The following is a 21,979-nucleotide window of genomic DNA, read 5'->3' as shown; positions in this document are numbered from 1 at the left end:
AGTTAGTTACCACATGACTCAGCAATTTCACCCCTAAGTATGTCTCCAAGAGAAATAAAACATATGTCCACACAAAAACTTGTACGCAAGTGTACACAGAATAGCCCAAAAGTGGAAGCAACCCAAGTGTCCATCAATAGATGAATGGATAAACAAAATGTGGTACATGCACACAATGGAATGTTATTCAACTGTAAAAAGGAATAAAGTACCGATACATGCTACAAAGTGGATGAACCTTGAAAATAGTATGTTAGGTGCAAGAAACCAGACAAAAAGGCCACATATTGTATGATTTCACTTATATGAAATGTTCAGAATAGGCAAATCTAGAGACAGAAAGTAGATTTGATTGTCTAGGGCTGGGGGTGAGCAGTTGGGAAGAAATGGGGAGTGACTGCTAATGTGTATGGGGTTTCTTTCTGGGATGGTGAAAATGTTCTCAGATTAGAAAGCGGTGATGGTTCCACAACTTTGTGGCTATACTAAAACACACTAACTGCACACTTTAAAAGGATGAATGTTATGACACATGAATTACCTCAATTAAGTAAAAATGAGGGGAGAAGGTATGAGAGAAAGAAGAGGGTGAGACCCAGAGAATAGATTACCCTCCGCTGCCTCTTCAGTGTGAGAAATCTTGAAGTGGGGTTAAAATGGATGGGTTTAATGGCAGCTGACACATAGGCAGTTGCCATGTGCCAGGAATTTTTCTGATTGCTTTCCATATATATTTTTTTTCATTTAAACCTCAAAACAACCCTATGAGGTGGGTAGTATTTTTGTTCCCATTTACAGGGGTGGGGTGGAGTGGGGAATGGTAACACAGAGAGGTTAAGAAACTTCCCATATATATTTTTTTCATTTAAACCTCAAAACAACCCTATGAGGTGGGTAGTATTTTTGTTCCCATTTACAGGGGTGGGGTGGAGTGGGGAATGGTAACACAGAGAGGTTAAGAAACTTCCCAAAGTCACACAGCTGGGACAAGTGTCAGAGCTGGGATTTGAACTCAGGCAGCCTGGCTCTCTAGTCTCGCTAGCACTTAACCACCAGAGGGTGCTATATCTCCTGAGCGTCTGTTCTCAATAGGCTAGGCAAGGCTGAGTACTAAGAGTGCTAAGGGCTGGGAGCACATTTGGCACTTGCAAGCAGAAAAGGTGAGAAAACTACTATGAAGAATGTGAGGGGTCAAAAACTGAATTTTTATGCAAGATTGTTGGGAGTAGTAGAGGCCTGCAGGGGCCAGCTCTCCATTCTAGCCCTATTGTTCTATTCTTGCAGGTCTGCGGTGGGAGTCTTCTTGTGTGGTCCTCAGGCTTTGGCAAAGAGCCTTCGCAAATGCTGTCACCAATACTCCAGTTTGGATCCTAGGAAGGTTCAATTCTTCTTCAACAAAGAAAATTTCTGACTTACAGGAATAAGGATGCTCATCTGCATTTAGTCTCTCCTTTGTATCGTCAACAACTGACTTGGCCTGGTCAGGTTTGGGCAGGCACTTAAGGACACCATCTCTTGTAAGCCTTGACTCCCTGGTATTCTTTTTTTAGTTGGATTCAACTTTGTTGTCACTGAGGCTCAAGAACCTAAGAACTTCAGAAGTCACAATACTTGAAAAGCCCATGGAGCCTTTCTTGGGAAAAGAACTAAATCATTCTGGAATGCTGTGACTACAGCAAGGCCTAATAGCAGAGGTGGTTATCAATTTAACCCAGGGTGATTTTGTTGATTCCAATTGTTACTATCTCCTGGACTTCGGGTCATATGCTCCCCTCCTCCCCACCCTCAAAGAAGATTTCTAAGTACGGTGATTTTTTAAAACAAAAATTTATTTAAGAATTATTGACAAAACATAATAATAAGCATAAATAATAAAACAAACATAAAATTACCAAGAACCCCATCACTATGTTACATTATGTACATTCTTACTGTTATTTTAAACATGGTCTTTTCCAGTGTGAACAGCAATTTATGCTTTACTTAGTTTTGCTTGTCAAAAAATGAAGGATTTTCTTTGTTTTATGAATAAATCTTTTGTTATTTTATCTGCGCGCTTCATTTGGGAAAATCTTGAAAGTATGCTAATCATAATTGTATAATAATTGAAAGTCAGCTATATTGTGATTAGCACGCATTGCTCTGTTGGAAATAATTACGAAAACTTCAACTCCATCTTTGGATGACTTATTTAGTCAATGGTGGCTCTTTATCACCATTTTTATTAAGAGGGTTTGTTACTGTCTAGTTTGAAAAGATAATTTAGAATTTTGCTAACTTTTTCTGCTACTTACTTATTCATTAGGGAAATCATTTACCTAATGACATAAGCAAAATGCCTTTTTTTTTCTCCTGTCAAAATACTTTCTATTTTTCCCATCCACCTAGCTCTGGGATGTGAGTAGTCACAGTGAATCAGCAGAAAGGAAAGAAGATCCCTTAAAAGAGGGAAAAAAATCCATATTTTATTGTGCCCAAAGACAATTTAACTCCTTAGATTTATAAGAATGTTTCTACTGAATTAGCATTATAGCACCTATTTTGCTACCATTAAGTGACCAAAAATGGTTGTTTGAAATTATCCAGAAACCTATATGGCATCAAGGATTAGTAAAATCAATTTGTTCAGTCACTAGTCTGAACAAAATAAAGGTAGGTCAGGAACTCATGGTAGCGAATTGTTTCATTTATTAATCGGACATAAATAAAAAATACTAATGGAGGTTTCCATAGGAATAGATTGGGATACCCCCATTGTTGCTGATTTCCTGGATTTCAGCAGTCTAAATTAAATTTAGAAAGATTTTAGAAAAATGCACAATGAAACCTTAACAACATGGTTCCTATTAGATGACTGCTGACCAAATGATAATTTGATCTTCAATAACTTGGATTTGGAATTTTAGGGTTCCTTAAAACTTATAATGAATTCCTAATGAGAAAGGCTTCACTCTTGGTCTCAATGTCTAAATATATTATAGACACTTCAAGGTATGACTGCTGCTAAAATCAACATATCAAGGCCTGGAATATTCATGGAAGTAGGCAGAAAAGGTAATGATAATAACAAATACTATACATAATCAACATTCAAGCCCAAATTGGGGATGTGCAGGATACCCAGAAAGCTACTCAGCTGTTTTGAGCAAGTTTTTCTTCCTAGGTTGTAATATGAAGTATCTTATTCAGCAAATTCTTGTTGTAGTAAAGGTTTACATATGAGAGTAGAAAAATCCCTCAATTTCAATGTCTCTCATAAAGTTGATTATCTTTGCATTCTTTTGCTTGACATGTAAGCAATATGCTATTACATTCTCTAAGCCTATGGCAGGCTTTTAATTCACTTGACCATAATCCTAACCTGGGGGTAGGATTCTGAGAATATAAATAGGCTCGAGTAGTTCCAGTGGAACTTTACTAATTATTAAGGTACCTCATAATCTCTTGAGGTTGGCCTGATGGAGAGACATCATGTCCCTCCTTAATGCCACTATGAGAGAGAGAACAGGAGGCTGGAAGAGCCACAGGGTAGAGCTGGGGAACTAATGATGATCGTTATCTATCTGCAAGGAAGCAGGCGGGGGCAGGCCTAATGTGCAATCTGACTGCTTGTGCTCTACATTTGGTCCTCTTAAAATAAATAAGAATGTAAAAGTTTTAGGGTTTTCTATGTCCCAGAATAAATTTGGTTATAGGGTAGGGCTATAGGTTAGTGACTATCTAGAATGTGGAATAACATGTATTTTGTTCACATGGTTTCTGTTCAGTTTTTCTTTCACCATGAACATATAAAAAATTAGTGGCTTTTTTAACTTTTAAGGTTGACTACCCATGCTGAAGAGGACTTTTTGGTATCCATGATTTGCTTATCAAATTAACATATGCATCAGAACAGACAAGTAAATGTCAACAGTCTCCTGTGTTTCTGACACACTCAAACCAGTGGCTTATACAATATTTTTGCCTTATCTCTGAACTATGCATGTAAATACACATGCCATTGACCAAAAAAAATTATTTTGATATTTGAATTTTTCTAAACTAAATATACTAGGCTTTTTGCTTTGTTGGACTTCTGACCATTTTATAGCTCTAAGCATGTGCTATTTTCTCCCAGTAGACTCAGAAGTTCTAGCAAGTTCTCAAAGGGCAAATATTATTCCTGCTGGAAGCAAACTAAGTAAAAACTAAGTTTCAGAAAACATGGTTTCTGAGAAATTCTCAAACATCATCAAGAAGAATAAATGGTTAACTTAAAAGCAAAAACAGAGCTACGGCAATATAACAACCAAATACAATACTGCGTGAAGGGCAAAAACCACATCTAAGGTTTCACCCTTGGTATTCAGCTTTTTAAAAGCAAAAAGGTCGTGTATATCAATTTGCAGTATACTAAAATTGTGTTCAAAGTTTATTTCAAGTCACAGAAAGTATACAAATTCATACAACAGAACGAACTGGTTTTGTTCTGAGAGAAGGTGATGGGAGTCCTCCACCTGGCACCAATTTGAGTCATTCAAGGGTTAGGATGTAGAAGTCATATTTTTGTAACATTTCAACAAGTTATGGAATTAACTTCCAGATTTTTTGCCAGGTATTTTTGAAAACCTGTAAGGAAAAGTTGGGAGAAAGCCATCAGAAATGGAGACAAAGTTCTCTTCCCCAAACGTCATGGGAAAAAAAAATGAAAGGTGGGGGAGGGAGGCTATGCATAAGAGCCAAACACCAGGGGCAGATTCCCAAGGTGTCTGCCTCCTGTCTCCCCAAAGTAATCATCCTTTATAGCAGGGTTTCTCAACCTCAGCACTACTGACATTTGGGGCCAGATAACTCTTTGTTATGGGGGCATGTCCTGTGCATTACATTATAGGATGTTTAGTAGCATCTCTGGTCTCTACCCACCGAATGCCAGTAGCACACCCTAGTCCCCAAAGCTGTGACAACCAAAAATGTCTGTAGACATTTTTTTTAAGATTTTATTGGGGAATTGGGAGAGGGAACAGCATTAGGGAATTGGGGAAGGGGAACAGACAAGTTGCTGTTGTTTTATTCTTCAGTCTAGTTGTGGAGCACGTTGCTTCACTGGCCCAAGTTGGCACCATCATTGCGCTCTTCCTGGGCGAGGCACATCAGTCGCTGGCTTCTGGATGGCCACTCACAGTGGCTGCTGGCCACTCACGCTGGCTGCTGGCTACACACGGTAGCCCATGGCAGCCCACTGAAGCAGTGGCTGCAGCCTACGCCGTCACTGGTGACTCACGGCAGCCCAGCTCCAGGTTGAGCTGTTGTTCAGCATCTTAGCTGCAGAGGGCAGTGTCACTGGCCCTCATACGTGGGATCCGAACCGGGGCCCTCTGGCGTCCCAAGCCAGCTCTTAACCAACGCGCCACTCGGCCGGCCCACAGACATTTCTAAATGTCCTGTAGGGGGCAAAACTGCTTCTGGCTGAGAACTGGTGATCTAATGGTAATGGTATGTAAACCTGTCAGTGACAGTGGAGATGGATCAAAACTAGCAAGGTATAGGATGGAGGGAGAGCCAACATTTTGGCTACAGTATGCACAGATACCAGCAAATACACATTAAAACCTTGCCTGTGTAAAACTGCATAGAGCTACATGCACACAATACACATACACACACAAATTAATGTAGGTTTAAAAAATGGTGAAAACTGAGTAAGGTCTGTAGTCTGGTTAGCAGTAATGTACCAATGTTAATTTCTTGGTTTTCTACTACAATCCAAAAAGGTATCGTACAACAGCTTCTCAAGATGTTATCATTGGGGGAAGGGTACAGGAGGCTCTTGGTAGTATTTTCCCAACTACCTGTGAATTGACAATTATTTCAAAATAAAAGGTAAAACAAAAACCCTTGCCCTGTGGTTTATGTGTAAGGCTTTGATATGAGTGAGATATAAGCAAGATCACATAATAAAAGAACTTTCAGAAACACTTCTATCTCCATTACTCCAAAACAATCATTTCCTCACATTGTAGGGGATGCCTTCTCTGGCATAAATAAATTAGAAACAGTAAACGAGAGGAAGTGTTTTGTTTATCTGTTCCTCTGAATACAGTAAGTAGTCTATACTTTAACCGAAGAAAATAGAATGCCTCAGGTATCTGGACTAAAAAGTTAAAGTGCTGGTCATACCCAAAGTCTAGCTAGCCAATCATCCATTACAGATACAATGCATTTTTCCGGTCTGGATGTTTCAAGGACATTACAAATATGGATTAAAATACAATGTATTTAGTAAAGATTGCTAATTAGTGTAAATGAGTTCACTATTTTATGATAATATATGGGTGGAAATTATAATATGAATGGGGTGAAAACTAGATTTTTTTTTAATTGGGGAATTGGGGGGATGGGAACAGCGCTGGGGAATTGGGGGAAGGGGAACAGACAAGTTGCTGTCCTTTTCTTCTTCAGTCTAGTTGTGGAGGACGTCGCTTCACTGGCCCAAGTTGGCACCATCATTGCGCTCTTCCCAGGCGAGGCAGATCAGTCGCCGGCTTCTGGACGGCTGCTCAAGGCGGCTGCTGGCCGCTCACGCTGGCTGCTGGCCGCTCACGCTGGCTGCTGGCCGCTCACGCTGGCTGCTGGCCGCTCACGCTGGCTGCTGGCTACACACGGTAGCCCTTGGCAACCCACTGCCACAGGGGCTGCAGCAGCCTACGCCGTCGCCGGCGACTCACAGCAGCCCAGCTCCCGGTTGAGCTGTTGTTCAGCATCTTAGCTGTGGAGGGCAGTGTCACTGGCCCTCATATGTGGGATCCGAACCGGGGCCCTCTGGTGCCCCAAGCCAGTTCTAACCATCACACCACTCGGCCGGCCCGACAATGTGACTTTTAAAGTGTTCTGAGGAAATAGGATTATTTATGAAATACACATGTTGGGGGGAAATTTTTAAAAAGAAACACCAGAACATGTAATGAAGTTAGGTCACATGATCATGTTCCTTTTTACCTGGCTGATGAGCAGGAAAAACAAGGGCAGCAGTACAGCAATCTGTAAAATGTATCGGAACTGACGGCGATGGCGGAGACCCATGACCTTAATTATGTGCTGCGGTACTCTAACCTCCAAACATTCAATATAAAATAAATACTGGGAACTAAAACATTTACACATTTTAGTAAAATACTTTGTATTTTTTCCATTTATATGGGACAGTTTGGAATAACTGATTATCGGGAAGAATATACACTAAAGTGTATTTCAGAGGTTATGTCTGGGGATCAAGATTGAGGATAGAGTGCTTATTACCCTGAACTTTTTACTTTTTTATTTTCAATTAATTTTGTTAAACTGATTGTATGTGACTTTTGCCATTAAGAAGGAAAGGTTTAAAAAGATGACAACTAATGCAACGAATGCCCTGTAGCCTTCCGCTATCCCGATAGGGCTGAGCGACTGAAGAGTGAAGAGTCTAGCCAAGGAGCAAAGGCCTCAGAGCCTTGAGATCAGGACAGTCTTGTTGGCTGAGGTTGGAGGTATATGCCCCAAATACACACGGAGATTGTTTCACTCACATGGGGTGGGTCTGCTCACCTTTCAAGGTGCTCCAGTGGATTTCTGTATTTGTTCCTTTAAGATCAGGATACTCTGCCTCTGCTCAGGAGGCAGCATGGCGATCTGGTCTGCAGTCAGTTGAAGGACCTGCATGATCAAAGCAGCCTGTGCAGAGCAAAAAAAAGGTAGGAAGTTTTCATGATGGCAGCTAAAAAGACAACACCAGCTTCTGTCCAAAAAGGAAAAATATTTCACACATAGAAAATAGCCCCCCTCCCGCACCAAATCAACTCAAACCACACAAAGAAAACAAAAGCAGCTGCTGAGAAAAGGCACAATGAAAAGCACAGGGACAATAATACCTAAGATTAGAAGACTCAAAACAGGCACCTTCACGAACCCAAAGTTCTTGCAGACTAAAGTGGTATCTATGAGCCCTGGGAAGTCTTCAATTTATAATCCTGTTTTGAAAGTCTCTCCTTTTTACAAGTGTCAGCCTTTCCATCAGACATGAGCTTCCCAAAATGGTCAAATACAGAAACAGAAAGATATTCGTGGGGAATCTGTTACTGTTTTCAGGGATAAGGAAGAAGGAAGGGATTCGGATTTTCAGGTCAATAGGGCCTGCAAAAAAAAACCTGCTATTGGCAGGTAAGTCTGAAGTGTAAGATAAGCTGCCATTTATATACATCCACTTAAGGATTTTAGGACTGGCCCACAAATTTTCAGGTGACAAGATCACAGAGAGTTCTAAGAGTAAAGGTCACTTCCGAAGGGACTCCAAAAACCCAGGACTTGCACATGGTAACTAAAAAGGAAGCCAGCATATGGAGGCAGTCAGACAGTGCAGCTTACCTTCTCATGGTCCTGTGGGGTGACCTGGTTCTGGCCAGGACTAAAGGCACCAGGCTGGCCTCCACCCTGGATGCCTGCTCCTTGCATACCTGCTCCCTGCATGACTGGGACCTATGTGCACGGACAGAGATGAGGAGAGATTTTCAGAACTTCTCATCTAGGTAACCAGGATTCAGTAATAGCAATGTGAAAAAATCGGATCTGATTTTGGATATGAGAAGCAAATTAATGACTATGAAGACCAGTTCCCACTGCTAGCAATGGCAGAAGGCAGGGTGTAGGCAGAGGTCAATGAGCAAGTCAGACATATCTGCTTACCACAGCTCCAGCATCATCAACAAATATCACAGCACAAGGGGATACCATCAAATCAAGTAAAATTCAGCCACATGAGCACAGAGAAAACTGAGAGCATCCTGGAAACTAGTGCTCCGTGGAAAGAGAAATTGAAGCTGACAGAGTCTAGAGATAATGTGTGCTGGTCCACAGGGAAGCTCCATTCACAGGGATACCGCCTACCTCTGGTTCAATTAAGACACAGGCGGTTCATCCCAAAGCGCCTATCCCACAAATAAGGCCGAGATGATTATACCAGCAGAGGCAAAAGGAGATGGGAAGGCCTTTGGGGAGAAGACTGCTATTAGCCCAACATTTGCTTTTTGTAATTTCCACAGAATACACAGCAGATGCTTTTTGCTAAATACAGACCAAGAAATATGACTGACCTGAACTAAAAGAACAAAGTGCAGTTGTATCATACTTATGGTATTTAAGATATTTGATGAGTTCAATCTTTGGGAAGCCTATCAGAACCCAAGGAAAGGCCTCCAAGCACTGAGAATAACTGTTACAAAGTCCCTATGCTCGAGTTATGCTCACACTCAGGTATTCGCCCAAAGCTTAGGTATTCTTATTAAACACAAACTGCTAACAAACATGTTACCTGCTTCCCCAGCATACTAGAAGCAGCAAAGCATAAAAGAAATGTGGACAGACCGTTAGGAGCAGATACCATGACAGCAACGGGAGGAGGCAGGTGACAGCCTGACAGTGAAGGAAACCAGAAACCAAACAGGAGGTAACTATGCTTTCTATTATACACATACAATAATGGGTCCATGTCATGATGGCCTTGAGTAATCAGAAGGATGAGAATCATTTTGTACATCCTGCTTAAGAAGGGAAGGAAGCAAAATACACTTTCTAAATTACTCTTTCATTCGAGTAGTTTAAAAACTTGGTTGAATATTCCTATTATCTGAAACATTCACTTACATGGACTGCTCATTTCCCAGACACCAGAGATAATACATGAGGACAACTTTGTACAGATTGCTAGAACATTATCACTTTCTGTTCTTGATTAATACTGAATCTAGAGACTGGTCTGAACTTTCAAAATCTGTTACAGATCTGAAACATCTGTGAGAATAACCTTTTGAAACTTCATTCAATACTAATTTGAAGTACTGCAATGTGATCTAACCATCCACTAATTGCCATTTAAAGTTTCCAGGAGTGCCTGTTCCAGGCAGAGAAGTAATAATATGGGTGATCACACATCTAGGTTTGCCTAAGACCGTCCCAGTTTATGCTTTTGTCCCCAAGTAATTACCAATAGCACTCTCACTCTCAAACGTGTCCCTGTATGAATAAGTTATATAATCACCCTACTAATAATAAGCCTTTTACCAACAAGTTTCAGACTTAGGTGTACTGGAGTTAATTATAAAATCTGATTGAAAATGATTAAAGATATACCGTTACGTAAAAAACCAAGGCCCAGAACAGCGAAAGAGGGAAATATAAGAGTATATGTATATTCATATTTGAAACAAGAATATATGTTATTTGCTAGAAAGATACATTTTAAAAAATCTAAAAATAGCCATTATCTCTAGGAGATAGGGATCACAGGGCAGATTGGTACAGGGGAGAAAGTGAAGTTCTTGTATATCTATTACATATGAGTGAACGTATTCTATATATTTGTTTATAAGTAAACACTGATTTAAACAATTTTTAAAAGGTTTGAAGATTTTTTTTATTCTTTCTACCTCAGATCTAATTAGCTGTATAGAATCTACTAAAGAAAATTACATAAATCTAATATTGCAGAGTAATGAGTTCAAGCACTAGAGAGATAAAGGAGCAAGATATTATCCAGAAATGGTCTTCCAACCATTCTTTTCAACATCTTTCTCCACAGCATTATCAAAAGAATTACATAAGCACATCATGTAGTTATTTGTTGTCTGCCTCTCCAACTGGAATACAAGCCTAACAGGGCAGGGACTTCATTTTATTCACACTGCTACATCCTAGTACCTATAGCTCTGTCTGGTACATAGTAGGTGGTCAATAAATATTTGTTGAATGACTGAACGCACAAAAAACATTTCTATTATGAGGCTACTGACCATAGAGGGCACAATAAACATCAAGGTCTTTGAACACATTTTTTTGAAAGCACAACTTGAAAAACAATAGAGAAGATTTCTTCTACACATTCCAGAAACAAAATGCTCAGATTTCATATTAAAGAGGGAGAGGTAGACACACATATACACACACGCAACATGCAGGTAACAGGACAGAGTGATACAATGCAAAAAATAGTGGATCCTATTCCTTGCTTTGCCACTTTTTACTTGTGTGAATTTAGGTAAATCAACTGAATTATTTGGTCTCAGTTTCCAATCCTACAAAATGAAAAAACTGGATGATTGACATGCTCCATTTCATCTCTCACATATTCTCTTTCTCTCTTTCACTCTTTCACTCTTTCTCTTTCTCTGTCTCTCTCTCTCACACAAACACACGCGCGCACACACACACACACACACACACACACACACACACACACACCAGGGCAGGAAGGCACAGAAGCATATAGAAGACGAAAGAGAGACAGAAGTACATAGGGCAGCAGTTCTCAACCTGTGGGTCGCGACCCCTTTGGGGGTCGAATGACCCTTTCACAGGGGTCGCCTAAGACCATCAGAAAACAAAAAGATCTTGACATTATGATTCATAACAGTAGCAAAATTACAGTTCTAGAGTAGCAATAAAAATAATTTTATGGTTGGGGTTCACCACAACATGAGGAACTATATTAAGGGGTCGCGACATTAGGAAGGTTGAGAAACGCTGACATAGAGGAAGGAGAAAGACACATAGAGGAAAAAGGAAGGTGCAGGGGTTGAGGGAGATGAAGGTTCTAGCATATAAAAACTCAGGGAAGATATGCATACACAACCTCCCCATAACCAATTGAAGGTGAAGAAGCAGGAGATGACAACACAAAAATAATCTCAAGAACACCATATACTCTTAGCTCGAGAGAGGTAAATAAAAAAAAAGCAGAGATAAGAATTCAGTCCCATGGGTTTTAAGGTGAGCATTAGTAAACTGCCTTTCATACTCGACTGTTCACTGAGGCTATGCAATAAAAGTAAAGTAAAATAGGTTTATACAAACCTAAGATTATCCAAACGACCACTAAGTGCTCTTCATATGCTCTAATGTAGTGGCCCTTAGGGTTGTACATTAGAATTGTTTGGGGGAGGTTTTCAAATGACCCATGCCTAGATTCTATGGATATACTATCTCCTGAATTTCCAGGGCCTCTTTTCTGAATGGAAGAGTTCCTGAAATTGTGCAACAAGGTTGCTCTTTTGGACTACAATCCTGGTGGCCAGAGAATCACCACCCGAAGGGACAGAGAAACTAAAGGAAGGGCGATTCTAATCTTCCCTTTCTAACAAACTGAGAAATAGCCCAAATCAGAAAACAGTAATAATCAGGCTCAATAATAAATTCCTAAATAGATCAAGATTTCACATAGAAGCAAGAAGTGAGTGTTACACATACCTGTCTGGACCCCTGGGGGCCAACTGCCCCCATGTTCATTGGATTGGGACCCTGGATTCCACTAGGTATAGGGCCTCTAGGGACAGGGACAGGGCCCCTTGTATCCATGCTTCGGGCCTCCATCCCTCTGACTTCCATCGCGCGGGCCTCCATTGCGCGGGCCTCCATCGCACGGGCCTCCATTGCACGGGCTTCCATTGCACGGGCTTCTAATCCTCTTGCCTCCATGGCTCGTGCCTCCATGGCTCGTGCCTCCATGGCTCGTGCCTCTATACTTCTAGGATCCCTTCCACCTATAAAGCAAGGTGCAAGAAAACCACTGTGTAGCTACTTACCTTTACTGCAAAAAGAACCAACGACCCAAGAAAGACAGAAATCTATTCCTTTAGTCTCACCTCGCCCTAACTCCATGAGAATGCTTTCTCCTCCCAAATTTCTCAGATTTGCAGATAAACCTTAAAAATACTTACCAACCCTATCACTCCAGCATTCTTTATCCCAGATTAGAGCCTAAGACAGTCAGGTTTATTATCAGCCCACAATTACCAGTCAGTCTTGTGACATGGTCTGACTTTACCTCTGCCATCCAAGGGTGGACCCCTCTGATCTAGCATGGGTCCTCTTGGCTCTGCCATTAGAGGTCTGGGCTCGGCTAACGGTCCTCCCCTCATTTCATGTGGGGGTGGGCCACGGCCATCATGGCCAGGGACATGGTGCATGGGTGGACCCTGATGAGGTGGTCCCAGGTAACCTCTACAGATGGAAAAAAATATTATATTTTAAAAGAGAACAAAACAACAAGATAAAAGTGTCAAGTAGAAGATCAGTAAGTAAAAATCAGACAAAGAAATGATGCAAACATCAGTCTACAAATGCTAAGAGAATAACATCAAACAGATTGAAGAAAAGCTATAGAGGTATAAAACAACATATTTTAGAATTTCATATTTGGCCAGGGCACTTATAATTGAGGAATTAATGGATGAGTATGCAGTATAGTGCTTAAGGACATGGTTACCATATGGGTTCAAATATAGGCTCCATCACTTATTAGCTGTGTGATCTTGGGCACATTTACTTAACTTCTCTATGCCTAGGTTTCATCTGTAAAATGGGACTGGTGTTAGTATCAGTTTCACAGGGTTGTTGTGTGGATTTAAAGAGATGATCTAAGTAAAGTACTCAGAGCAGAGTCAGAGGCATAATCCCCGTGAATATCAATTATTATTGTTGCCATTATTAATATTACTATTCCCAATAAGCAATATAAGATTTTCTTGTTTAGGTATGTGTGCTAGATTTTCCAATTTCTAAAGATGGAGTGGCCATGGTTAGTTCAAAATGACACACTCAATTACACAGTTCTGCCCAAAGAGAGGTGATCAGTTTTGGACAGCAACCTAGAGGTACAACTGGTGTGGAAAGACTGTGTTCTCAAAGTGAGGGGAAACTGTGATTCCTTCAAGCTTTCTTTCTAAGTCACTGGCTTACCTAGGCTCTACTTCTCCAGTTACAGAAAGTAAAGTGCCTCCACGTGGGTCATTGGGAGCATCTCCTAACAGACCGCGAGGAGTTGGGACGTTGGCAGGCAAGGGGCCACGCTGCATAGTTGCTCTGGGGTCTTGCATTGGTACTGATGGGGAAATAAACGGGGAGTTACTGCTGTGAAGGACAGAAGGAAATGAGAAACGACTCTATAGACCACTGACAACACAATTCAGACACCTTAGAGCAGGTGAAACCTCACCACAGCAGACTCCTCTTGAAGCTCAAGAACAGAAGAACAGTGTAGGCAGAATCTGTGCCATGTCAGAGATATGGACAGAAGTACACAGAAGAGTAAACTGGGGTGCAACCTGCCAAGGACTAGCACTGCAACCTGAAGGAGCTTATGCTCCTGGTTTTCCTTACAATTAATCTTAGTTCAAGGACCAGAGTCACAAAAGAGAGGTAGGGTCTTGGCATATGTGAACACTGCCATGGCTCTGCCAGAACCTGCTGTTTCCTTACACACTGCTATTCCATGCAAGCCTCCTGACACCAGTAAGGAGGGAGTGCGGCCTCGGACGGATGCCCATATCATCCATGTTCTCTACCCTATGTGAAGAGGTCACTCAGGCTTGTGGCCCCAACAGGTAAAGATTAAAAAAAAAACCAAAAACCCAAAATACTACCTTTCTGGATTCTGATCGCGAGGATGACTGCCAAGCAACCCTTGTCCTCTCAACGTCCCACCCTGAACACCACAAGCAAAAGGAAACCTGCAGATACAATGGGTACCTTGAACTCGCTCAATTGATGCAGGCCCGGCGGGTCCCACGGGCGAGTGCTGTAGGCTTCCTAGGTGAGCAGTAAGTTCAAAAGGAGAAAGAGCAGACACTTAAAATAGCTTGCACACACATGCAGAAACACACACGTACAGACACTGGAGATTTATGCACATAAGTTAAGAAGCCAAGAGTTCATTAGTTTGCCCCAGGCTACAAAATCTTCCTAAACTATATTAGTTTCTTTGGGATCTGAAACTGCTTTGATGAAATTGCTTCCTAAGGTGAAACCTGTGGGTGACTGATTTTATTTGGGCAGGAACAACCAGCTACTTTAAATTTTCACCTCTGCTCCTATGATTCCCCCTAAACCTCCTTATGATACCATTAGAAAAAAGAAACAAATGTCAAAAAGATGTTTCCGAATCTCTAGTTAGGTAAAAAAAGACAAATGATATAAGGAAAAATGAAAGAAATAACACTGCACCTGGAAGGCAAGATTTATTCTGGAGAGGCCCATAACAGTACTATTTCTGCCATATTTTAAAGCACAAAAATTTCTGCTATCAAAAAGTATCAAATGGGGAAATGCAGTTTAATGGACTTTAGACGAGAGTATCACTCCTCAAGAAATACTCTGTTACTGCAAGCCTTTGATAATAAATAATCATGACAACAGCAAACAAAGACCAACACCAGACAAAGGTGGCACAAGGAAAGAGGAAGTATCTTCTGAAACATCTCAGTGTCTCCTTTCTCCATTACAAATGTGCAAAAGAAACCAGGATTCAGAGGAGGATGGGGGACAAACTAGTTACAAAGGGAAAGATTCCCGCTTCCTCTGCTGGATACTGAAGGAAAACTATAAAAGGAAACTCATCTCACTTTGTCTCTTCATGAAGACAGCCTTGATATACCTCCATAGCTTGAGTCATTTCCCTTTGTCAACTTTTGACCAGAAAGGTGACGAAAACTAAAGCAGGAAAGATGTCTGACAATTAAGTTCATGAACTTGTTGCAATGATTTGCTAACTTTTTCTGATATCACAGGGATTACTCATTATTAATTTGTACCAACTGGACAGTTAACCAAGTTTACTATTTGGAAGTGCTGAAAAGGCTGCGTGAAAAGGTTAGACTTCCTGAACTTTTCGCCAATTCATGGCTCTTGCATCACGACAATGCACCAGCTCACACAGCACTGTCTGTGAGGGAGTTTTTAGCCAGTAAACAAATAACTGTACTGGAACACCCTCCCTACTCACCACATCTGGCCCCCAATGGCTTCTTTCTTACCCGAAGATAAAGGAAACATTGAAAGGAAGACATTTTGATGACATTCAGGACATCAAGGGTAAATACGATCACAGCTCTATTGGCCATTCCAGAAAAAGAGATCCAGAATTGCTTTGAAGGGTGGACTAGGTGCAGGAATTGGTGCATAGGTTCCCACGGGGAGTACTTTGAAGGTAACCATAGTGATATTCTGCAATGAGGTATGTATCACTTTCTCTAGGATGAGTTCGCGAACTTAATTGTGAGACCCCTGTATATTTAATAGCTCTAGCTTGATTGATGACTTGGGGAGAGGTAAAAGTATGACTGAAACCCCAATTCCTTCTCATTACTGCAAAAATACATTGGGGTAATACACAATCTACTGATTAGGCAAAGGGGTTGAGCACAATAGCATAAAAGCATGGGCTGCTCAAATGAGATATTTAGTCAAGAGCTTGTCCCACGTCAACCATCTGACAAGATTATTAGTCTGTCACTTCAGTAACCAATCCCAGTGTACAAACTATAGACAAGAAGTATAGTACATATACCTATTTCTTAATATTTTGCTTACAAAAATAGGTTTCACTTACAGGCCTTATGCTAAAAAGAACTTAAGCTTCTCTCTGTGTCCAAAGTTGTTCTTTTTCATCACAAGGACATAATGAATAAAAAAAGGAGACACTGCAGAGTATTTTGGGAAGTTAATAGAGGCAGTGTGGATGACAAAAAGAGGATAGATTCTAGAATCAGAGACTTCGGAATCTTACCTCTGCGACGTACTAATAGATGGAAGAGACAATGAGTGCATCAAGTCCAGTCCATGTTACTCAGATGTTGGTATTTACCATGTCGCCGTAAGTAACTTAAAACTCAGCTTCCATCTCTTTATCTGAAAACTTGAGGTGCTGCCCCTTAACTCACAAGATTGTTCATGAAAATTCAAGTGCCTGGCCTACAGCATGCACTGTTTTATGGTTAGTTCCTTCTGTTTTCTCTCTCTCTCTCCTTCTAATGTCATTTTTTTCTTTTTTTTTATTAGGGAATTGGCGAAGGGGAACAGTGTTGGGGAATTTGGGAAGGGTAACAGCCAAGTTGTTGCCCTTTAATCTTAGTTGTGGAGGGCACAACTAACTCAGTTCCAAGTCCAGTCGCCACCCGGCCACCCGTCAGTAACTCATGGCTGCTTGGCTCAAGGTGCCGTGTTCAATCTTAGTTTTGGATGGGTGTAGCCCACCATTCCATGCAGGAGTCAAACCAGCAATCTTGTTGTTAGGAGCACCTGCTCTTACCAACTGAGCCATCCTGCCACCTGTTGGCAGCTCAGCTCGGGCGCAGCTCACTGGCCCGTGTGGGAATCTAACCAGTGACCCTGTTGCTCAGAGCTCGCGCTCTTAACCAACTGCGCCACTTGGCCGGCCCTAACGTCGTTTTTAACTGAAGCAATGCACTTTCTTTTTCTTCATACTCTAATAACATAGATAAATAACCTGCCACTGTGGCAGCCCAGTGTTACTGGCACAGTATAACATATACCTATCAAGTAGGCTTCATATGCCTTTGATACCCTCCCAGTTTTCTCTGGGGTTTCAATGTAGTCTTCTACATACCTGGCTGCATATTATTAAAATGTCTTACTTAGTCAATAGCTATCCAGAGGGAGTGTGAACACATCAGCAGAATCATTAGACTATCAGGAAAAGGTGATATAAATTAAATGGAAACAAAGGATCCATTTGCTTCGTCCTCAGTTCTTGTAGAGCTGGGCTCTGAATCACTAGACAGAAAGTCTAGACCAGTGGTGTCCAAAAGAATTTTCTGCAATGATAGAAATGTTCTATATCTGCAATATTCACTAGGGTATCCACTGGCCACATGTGGCCATTGAGCACTCATAATGTGGCTAGTGTGAATGAGGAACTGAATTTTAGATTTTAGCTAACTTAATTACTTTAATATTCAAATATCTACATGTGATTAGTGGCTCTCATATTCCCATCTTAGTGCAGATATAGAACATTTCCAATCCAGTCCACATCAATCAGACATTACTATTTATTTACCTTGTCCCCGCTCCATGGGCACTGGTCCACCTCCTGGCATTCCAACCTGGACCTGCATTCCTCCTGGAAGATAGAGGGCCAGAAAGAAAACACAAATTAGAACCGTTAGGATAGTGGCTGAATTAACAAATTTCCTCTTTCTGCCCTGTAAGCAGAAACCTACCAGGAAGATAACTACCATCAAACAATGCAGTTATATAAAATATGGAATTTGTTAGTATACTTTAGGCTTCAGTGACAGAAGAGTGAATTATATGAATACTTAACCTCATTGGTTACCAATAGCTTGGCAGAAAGTTCTTCTGCAATATAGGAGAACAATGGCACTTACCCTCCTCTCACAGGAGGCAGTAATATTCCCAGGGTATTTGGTAATGTGTGGGTATACTGTTTTGGTTGGGAGGACAAAGATGTGTGAGGGCAAAGCTGGTGTTTAATGTCTATTCAAAAAGATATATGCACCCCTATGTACACTGCAGCACTACTTACAATAGCCAAGATATGGAAGCAACCCAAGTGCCCATCAATGGACAACTGCATAAAGAAGAGGTGGTACATATATACAACGGAATATTACTTGGCCATAAAAAAGAAAATTCTTATCATTTGTGACAATATGGATGGACCTAGAATGCATTATACTAAGTGAAATAAGTCAGACAAAGAAAGACAAGTACCATATGATCTCGCTTATATGTGGAATCTAAAGAACAAAATACACGAATAATCAAAACAGAAACAGATTCATAGATACAAAGAGCAAACAAATGGTTGCCAGAAAGGGGCTGGGGAGTTGGGTGGAAAAAGTGAAGGGATGAAAAAGTACAAATTGGTAATTACAAAATAGTCACGGGGATGAAAAGTACAGCATAGGGAACATAGTCAATAATGTTGGAACAATTCTGTATAGTGCCAGGTGGGTACTAGACTAATCGGGGGGATCACTGCATAAATTACATAAATGTCTAACTGCTACACTGTACACCTAAAACTAATATAAAATAATACTGAATATCAACTGTAACTCAACAAACAAGAAATACTTAAAAAAAGAAAACACCCGTGGTGTTTAATGAGAACCCAACAGGGATACTAGATGTCCTGGAATGTATGAGATCGACCCTCAAAATCAAGAATTACCCTGTCTTGCAAACTTCCAAATGTCTTGCTGAACACATGACTGGAAACGTGTTTATAGTCATCTAAATTTAAAATGTAAGTCTGTTTTACTGGTAAACAAAAATGTTCTTTGCCCTGTTTATGTGTGTATGTATACATTTACTCATTTGCAAGACATGCAATTACTCAGTAAATTGTGAGTACTATATTTTATTTTGATAAGAACTTTACTAAGAGTATTCACAAGCAACTGTATGCCAACAAATTAGACAATCTGGGAGAAATGGATAAATTTCTAGAAGCATACAATCTTCCAAGACTGAATCAAGAAGAAACAGAAACTCTCAACAGACCGATTACTACCAAAGATACTGAATCAGTAATCAACAAGCTCCCAACAAACAAAAGTCATGGACCAGATGGCTTCACAGGAGAATTTTACAAAACACTCAAAAAAGAATTAACACCTATTCTCCTCAAACTATTCCAAAAAAATACAGAAAGAGCAAAGGCTCCCAAGCACATTTTACAATGCCACTATTACTCTGATCCCAAAACCAGACAAACACATTACAAAAAAACAAAACTACAGGCCAATATCCCTAATGAACATAGACACGAAACTCCTTAACAAAACACTAGCAAACCGGATTCAGCAACACATTAAAAAGATCATACACCGCAATCAAATGGGATTCATTCCTGGTATGCAAGGTTGGTTCAATACCCACAAATCAATTAACGTGATACATCACATTAGCAACATGAAAAATAAAAATCATATGATGATATCAATAGTTGCAGAAAAAGCATTTGACAAAATTCAGCAGTGATTTATGATAAAAACTCTTAGCAAAGTGGGAATAGAGGGATCATATCTCAACACAATAAAGGCCATATATGATAAACCCATAGCTAACATCATACTTAACAGGGAAAGGCTGAAACCTTTCTGCTTAAGATCAGGAACAAGACAAGGCTGCCCACTTTCACCACTTTTATTCAACATAGTTCTGGAAATTCTAGCCACAGTAATCAGACAAGAAAATGAAATAAAAAGGCATCCAAATTGGAAAGGAGGAAGTAAAATTGTCATTATATGCAGATGACATATTATACACAGAGAAACCCAAAGACTCCACAAAAAAACTATTAGAACTGATAAGTAAATTTAGTAGGGTAGCAGGATACAAAATTAGTATTCAGAAATCAGTTGCATTTGTGTACACCAATAATAAAATATCAGAGGGAGAAATCAAGAAAACAATTCCATTTAAAATTGCTTCTAAAACAATAAAATACTTTGGAATAAATTTAACCAAAGAAGTAAAAGACCTGTACTCAGAAAAGTATAAGACACTGAAGAAAGAAATCAAAGAAGATACAAATAAACGGAAACACATACCTTGTTCATGGATAGGAAGAATATAGTTAAAATGTCAATACTACCTAAGGCAATATATAGATTCAACACAATTCTTATCAAACTAACAATGACATTTTTCTCAGAAATAGAACATCTAATCCTAAAATTTATATGAAACCATAAAAGACCCCAAATAGCCACGGCAATCTTGAGAAATAAGAACAAAGTGGGAGGTATCATGTTACCAAACATCAAATCACACTACAAGGCTACAGTAATCAAAACAGTATGGTACTGGCATAAAACAGACACATAGATCAACGGAACAGAATGGAGAGCCCAGAAATAAACCCATCCATGTATGTCATTTAATCTATGAAAATGGAAGCAAGAATTTACACTGGGGTAGATGGTCTATTTAATAAATGGTGCTGGGAAAACTGGATTGACACACGCAAAATAATGAAACTGGACCACCTCCTTACACCATATACAAGAACAAATTCAAAATGGATTAAAGGCTTGAATGTAAGACCCGAAACCATGAAACTCCTACAAGAAAATATAGGGAGTAAATTTACAGACATTACCCTGAGAAATATTTTTACTGATATATCCCCTTGGGAAGTAGAAGAAAAAATAAACATATGGGATTACATCAAACTTAAAAGTTTTTTCACAGTAAAGGAAACCATCAATAAAATAAAAAGGCAGCCTACTGAATGGGACAAGATATTTGTCAGTGATCCATCTAATAAGGGGTTAATATCCAAAATTTAAAAAACACTCATTCAACTCAACACCAAAAAACAACCCAATTGAAAAATGGGCAGAGGACATGAAGATACATTTCTCTAAATAGGGCATACAGATGGCCATCAGGCATATAAAAAATGCTTACCCTCAGTAATCATTAGAGAAATGCAAATAAAAACCACAATGAGATAGCACCTCACTCCTGTCAGAATGGCTATCATCAATAAATCAACAAACAACAAGTGCTGGCGAGGTTGTAGAGAAAAGGGAACCCTGGTGCATTGTTGGTGGGACTGCAGATTGGTGCAGCCATTATGGAAATCAGTATGGAGGTATCTCAAAAAACTGGAAATGGAACTACCTTAGGGCCCAGCAATTCCACTCTTAGGCATTTATCCAGAGAAATCCAAGATGCTAATTTGAGAAAATGTATGCACCCCTATGTTTATTGCAGCACTATTTACAATAGCCAAGACTTGGAAACAACCAAAATGACCATCAGTAGATGACTGGATTAAGAAATTGTGGGGCCGGCCGAGTGGCGCATTGGTTAAGAGTTGGCTTGGGGTGCCAGCTCTGAGCAGCAGGGCCCCATTTCAGTTTTCATTATTTGAGAAAATCACATCACTGATGCCAACAGTTGTTGTGCTATTTGAGTTGTCAACAAAATGTATCCATCTACATTTGTAGCTTTTACATTCGTGGTATAGGTGCAAGCACCAGATCGCTATCTTTTGTTTCTAGTGTAGTTGTGCCTGAACACTTGCATATTAAAAAATACTTTTTAGGGGGCCGGCCGAGTGGCGCGATGGTTAAGAACTGGCTTGGGATGCCAGAGGGCCCCGGTTCGGATCCCACATATGAGGGCCAGTGACACTGCC

At 40.3% G+C, this 21,979-nt stretch overlaps 2 protein-coding genes across 6 annotated transcripts in view; one reads left to right on the top strand and one right to left on the bottom strand.

The window, feature by feature from the left end:
• Positions 1-1,527, top strand: part of NOX1 (NADPH oxidase 1) — a 30,013-nt gene extending 28,486 nt beyond the window's left edge. For 2 of the 3 annotated variants that reach the window (XM_019626778.1, XM_019626780.1), the window contains one exon: positions 1,285-1,527. In XM_019626778.1, the coding sequence (XP_019482323.1) occupies positions 1,285-1,411 (127 nt within the window). In that variant the 3' untranslated portion in view covers positions 1,412-1,527. The remainder of the gene's footprint in view (positions 1-1,284) is intronic. The other variant, XM_019626779.1, reaches the window with a different exon arrangement.
• Positions 1,528-4,381: 2,854 nt separating this feature from the next.
• Positions 4,382-21,979, bottom strand: part of CSTF2 (cleavage stimulation factor subunit 2) — a 34,823-nt gene continuing 17,225 nt past the window's right edge. The window contains exons 8-15 of one of the 3 annotated variants that reach the window (XM_019626790.1): positions 17,858-17,920; positions 14,530-14,589; positions 13,741-13,882; positions 12,827-13,002; positions 12,250-12,542; positions 8,377-8,487; positions 7,561-7,686; positions 4,382-4,608 (exon numbers count right to left, since the gene is read on the bottom strand). In XM_019626790.1, coding sequence (XP_019482335.1) covers positions 7,564-7,686; positions 8,377-8,487; positions 12,250-12,542; positions 12,827-13,002; positions 13,741-13,882; positions 14,530-14,589; positions 17,858-17,920 — 968 coding nt within the window. In that variant the 3' untranslated portion in view covers positions 4,382-4,608; positions 7,561-7,563. Of the gene's footprint in view, positions 4,609-6,784; positions 6,868-7,560; positions 7,687-8,376; positions 8,488-12,249; positions 12,543-12,826; positions 13,003-13,740; positions 13,883-14,529; positions 14,590-17,857; positions 17,921-21,979 lie in introns of those variants that run through there. The other 2 variants (XM_019626791.1, XM_019626792.1) reach the window with 2 other exon arrangements.

This window comes from Hipposideros armiger, unplaced genomic scaffold, assembly GCF_001890085.2.
Source record: "Hipposideros armiger isolate ML-2016 unplaced genomic scaffold, ASM189008v1 scaffold_689, whole genome shotgun sequence".
Classification (NCBI taxonomy): Eukaryota; Metazoa; Chordata; class Mammalia; order Chiroptera; family Hipposideridae; genus Hipposideros; species Hipposideros armiger.
The sequence above is the reverse complement of the archived record's forward strand: the minus strand, read 5'-3'. Positions and strand labels throughout refer to the sequence as shown.